This window comes from Calonectris borealis, chromosome 5, assembly GCF_964195595.1.
Source record: "Calonectris borealis chromosome 5, bCalBor7.hap1.2, whole genome shotgun sequence".
Taxonomy (NCBI): domain Eukaryota; kingdom Metazoa; phylum Chordata; class Aves; order Procellariiformes; family Procellariidae; genus Calonectris; species Calonectris borealis.
In genome coordinates, this window is record NC_134316.1 from 40,753,381 (window position 1) to 40,764,732 (window position 11,352).

The 11,352-nt window shown below is 48.8% G+C and overlaps 1 protein-coding gene across 2 annotated transcripts in view; it reads left to right on the forward strand.

The window, feature by feature from the left end:
- Nucleotides 1-10,837, forward strand: part of RGS6 (regulator of G protein signaling 6) — a 284,238-nt gene extending 273,401 nt beyond the window's left edge. Inside the window, exon 17 of one of the 2 annotated variants that reach the window (XM_075151981.1) lies at nt 9,921-10,529. In XM_075151981.1, coding sequence (XP_075008082.1) covers nt 9,921-9,971 — 51 coding nt within the window. In that variant the 3' untranslated portion in view covers nt 9,972-10,529. Of the gene's footprint in view, nt 1-9,920 lie in introns of both variants that reach the window. The other variant, XM_075151982.1, reaches the window with a different exon arrangement.
- The last annotated feature ends 515 nt before the right edge of the window (nt 10,838-11,352 follow it).

The following is an 11,352-nucleotide window of genomic DNA, read 5'->3' on the forward strand; positions in this document are numbered from 1 at the left end:
AGAGGATCAGAGTTCTCAGTCTTCGTGCTTTAAAGGATAAGAGAGTGGCCAGACCAGTGATATATTGTTTATTCAGGATTTTTACAACTTCTGTCTGAACCAACCGACATGGCACACTATTAGTCGTTACCTTCCTGGACTGAAAAAGCTCTTTACCTGAAGAAGATAAAGAAGCTCTTCTGCGTCTCTTCCACTGCCTGAGGATGGGGAGAAGAGTTGCACAACCTGGGAGAAGCGAGAGGCGTTTGCTGGCCAGAGCCCCTTGTGAAACTCAGCCCAAGCAACGGCAGGACCTGGCAGCTGCAGGCAAAACCAACAGCCTCGGGCAGAGAGTGCTGCACAGGACTGGCAGGGCAAAGATGCAAATGCCAGACTTTTGGCTGGATATTGAAGTCTGTGGGAAATCCCTTTCCCTGTGTTTTCCCTGCCTCCTTCCTCAAGCCATAGTGGTCCAGCGCAGTGTATGTGGAGGAGTGATGTGCACAGACCTGCCCTGGCTGCCTACAGCCTACGCTTGCTCGTGGTAAGCTGCAGGCTGTACTTTATCTTTCATCATTACAATCTCTAAAGAGTGTAATACTTAACGGGAAAAGGAGCCCTCCTGTTCAGTCCTAGAGGAAATGTGAGTATGTAGTGAGACTAAAAGACTCGGGAGGTTTATTTTAAAGTCAGCATAGTAGAAGACATCATATACAGAGATGTGGTGTGAAATGTATCAAGGAGTCAGGTATGAAGAAGCAGGGAGCTTTTCCAAGTGGTAATTTCAACTCAGTGCAGAAAGAGAATAAGGTGAAGGAAGAGGTGGTCTGTGTTCGAGCTGCGTGGGAAATAGACTGTAGATTAAGAATAAAAGAATGAAAGTCTTCTAATGAGCTTTCTTTAAAGAATCCTGGACGTTACGGATGGAACATTTTGTACAGGACAGCAAGTCAATGAAGACTGAAGACTGTCTCAGTTCCCAGGCAAAGGTGAATAACTAAGTCGACAAACTGGCCCAGCTTCATTAACCATAGGAGACAGAGCCACAGCAGGCAGAAGGCAGAAGCTGGTAAGCAGGACCTGCTGTAGTTCTTGCGTTAGCAGTAGCAGGGTGGTTTTGTATTCTCATCCAGAAGCATTGTAGGCAAAGTCCCACATTACATCCTTAATGACTGTGGAGCCAGTGTCCCACCTGGGTTTCTCTTCTAAGGATGACTTTTCCAGGAACAAGAATAGGACTGGAGATCTTGTATTTGATATAGTTGTCATGCTCAGTGGACAGGATGCTTTCTGTCTGGAGCCTAAAACGCCCTCCTCCTCCTCCTTGCAATGGGGCAAACGGGCATCTTCATTGTAGCATATCCTCTGCTTTAGTTTTCTGGTACCTTTTAGCTATTTCGTATTGAACTATCCTTGGCTCAGGACTGTAAGTGCATCTCAGTTCAGTACTCAGAGAAATCCAAAGTCCCATGTTTAGTTTCAGTTCCATGTGTATCTGTTCATTTGCATTATACAGGTATGAAAGCCTTAGTGTCTACCCTGCCTGCCTGGCTGTCCCTTCCTAGATGCTCTCGGCAGTCTTCTCTTCCAGCTCTGTGTTGTTACCCTTGTTCTTCTCTGCTGCCACTTTACCATCTTCCTGATCATCAGCTTCATCCCTTGGCCACTGCTACTGCCTCGTGCTGGTTTTTATGTTTGTCTGCTGTTGAATCAGAGTCCAAGTCACACTCGAACTGTTCTGGCCCTATTCCTAATTCATGAGTATGGTGTCACACACACGAAATGTGTTGATGGGATCTTTCTCAGGTGAACCTGTGTGATATTTTGCACAGCTGTGTGTCATTGTGATGTATTACAAATACTAACCATAAACACAATGAAGAAGGCATAAGGCTGGAGAAATAATTGCTGCTCATAGAACTGGGAACCAGCTTTCCCACTTTTTCACTTTCCCAGCTCTACCAGCTTACATAAATAGATAACAGCAATTGAGGGCATGGAAAGTATTCACAACCTGCAATATAATAAAGACAAAGGTTTAAGCCATTATGGATAGAGAATAGTAGTAGAAAAACTAGAAAGTATAAAAAGGTGATACACTGAGATGCTGGTGAAGTGGGTATCAGAACAGACAGCTAGAAGGGGAGGATATAGGAATGGATGCCAAAGTTTCTTAGATTTGGCACCAAGAAAAGACATCTGGGAAAAGGGTTATTTTTATCTTTGGAAGATATTTAACTTTAAAAGAAAATGTACTTGCTCCACTACTCCAATCATTAACAAATACTGGCTTTTCCTGGGAAAAGGTACTTGCATTACGTAGGTGATGGAAAGCATCAGGATGTACCCGAAGCATGAGGGGATCCAGTCAACATTCGCAACCTGTTGTCTGATTGTTCTCTTGCGTGCGATAACCAGTGTCAGTACCTAACGCTGTGGAGGACCGGGTGCATGGCCTGCACAATGCATGTTTTGACTGGTTGCTGCATGCTTGAATACGTCGCATCTATTCCTGGTATCGGCATGGTACCTTACCTGGAAAATGTCTGCGCTGTGTAGGCTTACGCTGCACTCAGTTTGGTAAGTGGTGGGTTGCATGTATTGCACGTGTGCTGTGTAGTCCGTTCTGTACGCGGGGGCTCCTTTAAAGGATAAGTATTCATCGTTTCTAGTGCATAAGTTATTCTTCACTTCCCTTCCTAAAAACACCGCTGTGTAGTGCTGCTGGCGCAGAATGGCAGCTGCCTTTTGCCCCCGAGGGCACTACCTTCTAGCGGTGGGTGAGTGGTCCCTGTGTGTATGGTTCGTGAAGTGCTTTGGGATCCTTCTGGATGAAAGGCGCTCTGTGGAGCTCAGGATATATTTACTATTCGTTTACTGTCTTTTATTCCAGCCACACACAAACTCTGGAAGATAAAACTGGGTACCTTCCCACTACAGACAGGTCTAGCTGCTAGCTGCAGATACTGAATCAGGAACCTTAGCAAGATGCTTGGGGGGGAGGGCGGGCTTAGACCCTGCTGTGGTTTCAGCCAAGCTTATTCTGATACTCCAGAGGGGTTTGATATTTCAGTGGTGTTTCTGTTTTCCTCCTATTGTGCAAGGTATTTACATATCTGGTTCTCAGTCCCAGTGAAGGCAGTTGAACAAACTGAGTCCATTGCCTAAAAAGAAAGAAAAGAATCCGATAGCTAGACCAGCAACATGCAGTAAGGGCATTTTCTGAGGTGACTTGAAAAAACACTCTACTACACCATTGTATACTGGCTGCAGTGACCCATCTGCGCCTGCCTCTTCCCATTTTTTTTGTCGGAGGGAGGGACGGGCCCTGGATCCGTAGCCCGAGGCCGCCCACCTGGCAGGGCTGTGCTGAAGTGCCCTCCTTCAGTGTGGGAAGTTTAAGCAGTCCGTAGGCTGCTTCAACTAATGCCAGAATTGGCTCAAACACATTCTCAGATGCAAGGAGCCCAGACTGCTCCAGAGCAGACGAGGTTCTTCCTCCTGGTGCTGGTGGGATGGTAGAGAGCTCCAACCATTATGAAGCTGTTCTAGGAGTGGGTGAGTACAGGGCTTGTGCCAGCTCCTGGTTTGTGCCGTACGTAGTGGTGTGCTGGTATTTCTCAAAGCAAAGTGCAACGCCTCACTTAGGAAGCGTAGGAAATCCTCACAAAATAAAATGGGTACAGACGATACCGATTTTAACTGAACTGCGGCTCTGAACTGTTCCTTTAGTGATATAAGCTGGAAGAGAAAAAAAGCAGTATCAAATGTAGGAACCTAACCCACGGTTGCTCAGCTTCACTGTGGTCAGCAGTAATGGCGAGAAGCTCAGGTCACTTGTCAGTCAAGCCTTACAAGAGGAGCGGGGCCCACTCTGCAGGAGTTCGGGGGTAACTTGTGAGACCGTGCTGGTGAGAAAATAGGTGAGCATCCTGCACGCCGGGAGCAGCCGCTCCCCTACTTACCCTCTACAGCCACTTTGCAGGTCCTGTTTTCAGTCTGTGTCAGCGTATAATTGATGGCATTGTCTGCCACATTTTGTGTGCTAATTTATGTTATATATGTTCATAGTTTACATGTCTGTGTTTATTTTGTGTTGAACTGAGTTATTTTCTGTTATTGTTTATGTTTTTAACTCTGTTTCATATTTAAATTTGTTAATTTATGTTACTTTATCTTATGTTTGCAATGTATCTTTTCATGAAAAAATCTAATAAAATGAATATTTTTTAAATGACATAAAATTAAAATTTCCCCAAGATCTGCAGTGTAATATAACATTGAAAACCAAACAGTGCTGGCAGGGCTAGGGCCCTGGCAATCACTTTCTTCAGAAGTAAAGTTTGGTGGCAGGACATCGTCTGCCCACCGCCAAAGTTCTTGTAGTACTTCAGCTAAAAGGTAGGAAATCTGAGCAGTGCCTGTCACCATGTGAAAAACCTCAGATTCAAGCTGATGGAAGTAGGGTTTGCTCATCTCCAGTGGAGATGCAGACCAGCCCCAGTCCTTTGCTGGGGGTCTTACCGAGGGATGGGGCAACGCCGCTCCCCAGGAGATGGCTTCTCCTCCAGGAAGGTGGTGCTTCTGGCTGGAACAGATTGGGCAACAGGCTGGGAAAAGGACAGCCCTGAGCGCAAAAGAGGGGTAGAAAGCAAGAAGTGGAGTCGGCTATAGCAGACAAGGTCCTAAGCTGGTGGGTGGAGAGCATGGAGGGGAACAGTCAGCATGAAAGCACTTTGGTCTGTATTGACATGGCAAAACCGTGCTGCCATACCAGAAGCTCCCCGCATGCTTCCTCTCCCCCGTTGCTGCAGCCACAAAGCTCCCTATGGGGTGAATCCTGCCTGGGTGTTCAGGTAAGTTGTTGATGGCGTGCATGGGAGCGCTGGCTTATGCATGCTGGTGGTGGTGGTGAACGTCTGCCTGTTGGATACACAAACTGCACTCTCTGCTGGGCAGAGCACGTTAACGTTGTGTGAAACCACAGGGACTGGACAAAACTAAACTTTCTATTCAAAATTATTAAAAAAAGGTCGTTCACAGCCTTTACCTTCTCTCCCAACCGCGCAAAGTGCTGATTTTGGTAGATAAAAGCAAAGAGCAAGATGGAAACTCCGGCTCATAACAGGAGTTTTGAAAGGAGTGCTGTCTCCTTCTTGTGTCAAATCCCAGACATATTTTTCTTCTTCTTGGCTTCTTGCCTATGTTAAATTGCTGAATTCTGCTTCATTAAAATAATTGCTAATTGCATTTTACACTTTAGTTTAGTAGCTGCTCAGCAAAGGCTGAGCCATCGAAGATGCTAAGCATCTCCCGTGACCTACAGGTTAATCTTCACTTCACGGGGCCTCAGTGAGAGCCCCGATGGTCCACAAGTGCCGAGGTCTGGTCGCCTGCCCGACATGTACCCAAGCAGTAGGATGGGCCACATACTTGGAAGTCAAATTCTGGGGGGCAGTTTCATAAGGTTTATTAAGAATTCCTTGACATTTTCCTTAGGTTACTCCAAATTCAGATTTTACACTGCCTGTAAAAACGGAGGCTCCTGTCATGCCAGCGTTCAGGAGTAAAAAAAAATCATTCATTCAGCTGCACAGAGAGAACCGGACGTTACCTTTACCACGACACGGTTGAAGCTGCACGTGATCCTTGCCTGAAAGCTGTGTGGCAGCTCAGCTGCTTGCAGGGAATGAGAGAAAAGAAAGCCTTCCTGCATCCAACAAGACACACAACATATGCCCTACAACATGTGCCCTACTGCTTGTGCTATGCTGTTTGAGTGACAACAGTCTGGGTTTTTAATTGTCGTGACCCTAATTAGTAGTGACAAATATTTTGCAACTGGAGGACTGGGGATTTCTTTATAAGGTTTAGACCCCATGTAAAAAGTTTACTCCTTACATCCACTCTAATCTTGCCTTGAGTTATTCGGCATATGCGTACAACAGAGTAAAAGCAGCACTGTAGTGTGCTGAGCTTGAAATCATACGCTTTCCAAATCCCCCGCCAGCACAGCTTAGATGAAATTTCTCCTGGAAATAAGGCAGGAGTTGTTGACATTTTCTTTCAGTGGGGAAAGGAGAGGTAGAAATGTGGGGGCAGCCGCTGGCTTCATGCTAAACAAAGACATGCAGAAGGAAAAAATAATTTATTTTGGTTGAACCTTTTTAAAGAAACTAGGAGTTCTTTGTGCCAAACTTTCACATCGTAACAATCCAAAACTTCCTCACTCCGTCAGAGATCTCCCCGAGGGAATCCTGGCCAAGTGTCGGATGAGGCCCAGCGTGACCTCTTGGGCCTGAATTTTTTTGGCATGTATTGCACCAAACTACGAACTGATTTAGCCGCCTCCAGCTTCTCAGAGGAGCCTTTCACCTGTCTGACTCGGGCGCTCACGCCACGCAAGCCTCAGGGAAGCGTCGCAGGATCGCAGAAAACACGGGTGCGTCTCATCTCCGCTGTCTGGAGGCGGACGCAGGCCACCCTCGCCTGCTCACCCAGACGCCTCTTTTCTGGACACAGGAAAGCGGTGACGCTAAGGCACGCTGATGCCATCCTGGACTGTTTGGCCATGGAGGCCCTCCCGGCGAGCAGGCGCGGGTGGGTTTGGACGGACAGGCTGGGGGTGCTGGGGAGAGCGCTGGCTGGCTGGGGAGGGAGCCGCTGCGCCATCCCAAAGGAGCTGTCGCGCCAGCTACGCTTTGGCTTATTCCAGTCAGCTAGCACAAACCTCTCGTGTCTCCTGCCGGACTTTGTTCCTAAGAAGCCTTGGAGGGCTAAACCAGAAATAGAGGTGCCGTGGAGCAGCTCCTCAACTGGTGTAAATCGGCAGCAGTTCTCTGAAAACAGCTAAGTCATGTTGGTTTACCTCAGCAAGTGGAACCCATCCAGCATTTCCACCTGCGACACAACAGTTTACTACCTTGTTGTGCATTTTAGTAACAGGAAACAGATACCAGTTTTCCTAATGAAATAGAAATGCAGTTTTTTCCTGATCCTCTTTTTTTTTAATGAGAATCCCTAAGATGAGAGAATCCCAAACCCATCGCCTGCATCCCACCCACCTCCAGCCCGCAGATGTTCGTATCGCTCAGACCCACGCTGTGAGGCTGACGCTTGTCTCTGCGTTGGGTTGAAACAACATCCTCTACATCAGTATGCTGTAGTTGGGGGCCGCTTCGGTACCACAGCCAAACGTTACACTTACTTACACCCCAGCGCTCTTGCCTGTAGCCAAAAATTTCACACCATTAATCCCTGAATGTGATTCCAGGGATCCTTTCGCCATCTGTCTTACCACAGAGGTGGATATGACAGCCGAGCAGACAACATCGCTGCCTGCTTCTCGCCGTCTTAAAACAGAGCTTCTCGCACCCATCTGTTTGCGTGTCCCCGGGCGCGAGGCTGTTCGGCACCTCACGCTTCCCTGACGCAGTTACCCCGCCGGACAGCCGGGCTCCGCGCTGGGGACTCATCCCAGCCTGCAGGCGGGAAGTTTGCTGCAGAGCCAGCAAGCGGATCTGGATTCCTGGGCTAAACCTTTCCTGCGAGGTGGGGGAGCTGCAGATGGAGCCCACCGCCTTTGCCCGCGGCGGGAAGCAGTCGCCACTGGGAAACCGGTGAGCGAGGTTTTGCTTTGTGCAAACCATGGCCATCCAACCATTTCCAAACCGTTTCCAATCTGCTGCCCTCTCCAAGGCAGCCTTTCTGTCAGCTGCCCCGTCCCCTCGGCCCGGCCTGGGACCGGCATTTCCCCCTTTCCCCTCTGAACACGTGCGTGTCGAAATCGGGGCTGGATGTGGAACAGCGTTTGCCTCTCACCCCCGCTGGACCCTGACGCAGGGAGCTGGCGTACCCCCAAGCCGCCTGCCTGTGAGAAGATAACAGAGGAACTGCCTGTCGCAGATTAGTTAGAGTCTGGCTGAATAGTCATTATACAAACCCAAGGCTTACTTGTTTTTTTCCTAAGGAAGTATCCAAATATAGGCAGAAACCAACATTTTTTTCTAAAACCAGCCATGTTATTCCTCCAGAAATTAACATCCACATCTTTACCACCTTCTTCCTATAAATTGTAACTCCTTAGCACTCTTTCTCTGGTATTCCTTAACGGCAGCAAAATGACAGCCGTGGTTGCAGCCCTCCAAGCACTGCCACGTTGCCCTGAAGAAGACTTGGCCACCTCCTGGAGTGGCACAAGGCCAAGCTTCCCAGAATTGCTAATAATAATAATAATAATAATAATAATAATAATAATAATAATAATAAAAATTTGATTTATAGTGAAAGAAAGCACCTTTTCCTTAGACAGCAGCAGTGCTGGCATGTCTGCTGAGCTCCGAGAGGGAGCTGGTCCTTCCCGAGCCCGTGGTGCAAGCTCCGTTGCAGAGACGGAGGAGCCGCAGAGCTGTGGCGATGGCTCTCTCGTCCCGGGGAGGACAGTCCGAATGACGACAGTGTTTCCAGCAGCCGACTGCCGATGTACAGAAGCAGTCAGATTAGGCCGTGTTTGTGCAGCTGAGCAAATTATTTGCTAAAAGACGCACATCTGAGTAACAAAATTAGGCTTCTGTAGAGAACTGTTACATCCTCCTGCTACAGCCCTAAATGAGAAGAGATTAGAAATCAAAGCGGGGCGGGGGTGGTGTTTCTTTTTTCTTAGAGTGTTAACTTGTTAAACAAGGCTTATTTCAGATGACCCGCTAAATTTAACATTTCAAATTTTCCTACATTTTGCAGATACTCGTTTTCACTGTATAATCTGTTCCTCTTGCTCTTTGTGTGGATCTTTCAAACAGCAATTAGTAAGACTTTCTATTGCAAAGGAAATCTTGTCTAAATATAGTAATGCAGAGGAGGTTGTTTAAGATCTGCTAGGTATTCCACAGCTCTCTGGTATTCCCTGGATGTTTATTTCAACTAAGACTTTTTTTTCTTTTAAGAACAACATCGTTTTTTCAAGAGGAAAGAAACACAGCAACTGGTGCAATACCTGAAACCATTTTTCACTGTTGGATCAGTAATTGCAAAGCCATCAGTATCCCCTATGGAGATACACCCTTCCTACTGGCTGCGAGTGGAGAAGACCTGCTGTAGGTCCTCCCTTGCACTGGATGAAAGCAGGGGCTGCATGGCCTAAGCCAGCGAAGGGATTCAGACGTGCGGGTGACCTTCTCCCTGGTCCTTGGTCCCACCAGTCAGTGGGAAGGCTGATGTAGATGCCAGCAGCGCGTGAGCAAGTCTGCCATGGCCACGCGCCTGCGTGGTGCCTTGGAGGAGAGCATGGGGAAGGCAGGAAGGCCAGGCAGGAGCGGACAAGCAGCGACCAAGGAGACAAGAGACTAAGGAGCGAGCAAAGTGGGGTGGCAGCAGGGCAGGGACAGGCTAAGCTATTTCTAAAATGACTTTTTTCCTAGATCTGTTTCCAATGGATGACGTGCAGGTGATACTGGTTCACAGGCTGTAGGAAGGGCATCCCAGCTTTCACTGCAGCCTCGGTTTTGCAGCCCTTCCCTGCCTGGGCTAGTGCTCTGCATGGGAGCTGTGGCCTGGCGCTGGCAGGACGGCGCCGGGCAGGATGAGTAGGGGTGAGCGTAGGACGGGGCTTTGCTTTGACCAGTCCCCATGTAACAGAGAAAGGAAACATCTTTGTGAGACAGTGTCCCGGGGCACAGCTGACCACCTTGAGCGATAGCCACCTGGACATCACTAGCCACAACCCCTCCTTGCCAAACTACCCACCTGGGGCCAAACCGCAGGCACCCGAAATGCTGGGGGCACGCCCACCCCCCATCGCCTGCCTCCCTGTTGGCAGGGCCGGGGCGGGCAGCAGCGTGCCCCGCTCTGGGGAGGCCCCCACCCTTCACTCGCAGCCAAGCCATCCCACGGCATCACTCACGCCTCCGGGTCTCTTCTGTCTGTCTGTCTGTCCCTCCCTCCAGGGAAAGTCTCTGGCGAGCAAGCGCCTGACGGGCCTGATGCAGTCCTCCTGACGGCTTCAGCCGGCCGCCCCGCAGGAGAGACACCCGGGACCGCCGCCGGGGATGGGGCGTTTCGGGGAGAGCGGGTCCCCGCGGGGGAGAGAGCCTGAGCCAGTGCAAGCGGAGAGCCACGCAGCGGGGGAGCGCCTCTCTTCACGGTTTACATCGGCACTTTCCTACCTGTACAGCTTTGTAAGGACGCCCAGCTCTGTGCAGGTACTTTGTTTCTGACCGGGGTTCGGAGGAGCACTCCTCACCGTATGCAGAAGGTTGACAAGGCAAGGGCTTGCTGTCTTGTTATTTAAGGAAACGGACCCAACCGCAACTTGGAGAAAGAAGAGCTGAGAGAGATCGGTATTTTTCCTTCATCTCTTCTCTCCCTGGCGCAAACATGGCTGTAATAGATGGCGCCGCAATCCCACTTGCTCCCTTTCTTGTGGCCATCTGGATCCAATAAAATATCTGCTGGAAGCTGCTTCTCCTTTTCACAAAATCTCAAATGCATTTCTCCTGCAGATTCATTGACTTTAGCTTTGTTTTTCTTTCCTATGTCTCTCTTTTAAAGCAGTGAAAACAAAAAAAGGGCACTATTTAAGTTCGTCACTCGCTGTCCTTCCAATAGCATGTAGCATGTCCAGAGATGATGGCCAGATCCTCAGCTGAAGTCAGGAGAGCGTGAGTGGTTTTCATCACCTGAGGATCTGCCCCATTGAGTCAGACTCTGATCTTGGTGCAAATCCTCTGATGTCGGCGGAATCGCTCTGCATGTGCGTGTAGTGCAAATGTGATCAGACTCCGCCTGATGCTCATAAAGTCATGTTTTAGATGTGTAATGCACACACAAACACACACATGCGGTGCTTAAAAGTGAGTTGTTTTATATCGTATTTGATTTTTCTATTTATTTAAGGTTTTGCATACTTACTCAATGATGGATGTTCAAGCTTTACTCCAAGCAGATAGACTTGAACTGCTTAGAGGAGACTCCAACTCCAATCGCAGAGGGCCAAAACCTGCTCACGCGTACCCAGGGAAAGGCAACTCTGATGTGGGCAGGTGTCAAAATTCAGTGTACAGCGAGGAGGGAACTGATGGAGATGGGACCGGCGAAGCAGGGTGTGAATGGGCAGGGCGCTGGGTGCCAGGTAACCCTTCCTGAACACAGCACACCCAGCTCTGATCCAAAGCTCAGATAACTGACTCCGCTGAGAAGCACCATTGTAAGAGCGAAATTGTACCACTTGTGGAAATGAGCTTCCACTAAAACTCATCTGACCTGCAGCCCATGAATACAACTGCAAGAGGTGACCCAGTAGCTTGTTTCAAACTGTTGGGAGTATGGAGGTTAGGATGAGGACAGAACTGAAGGGACTTTAATTAAAAAACCCACGTA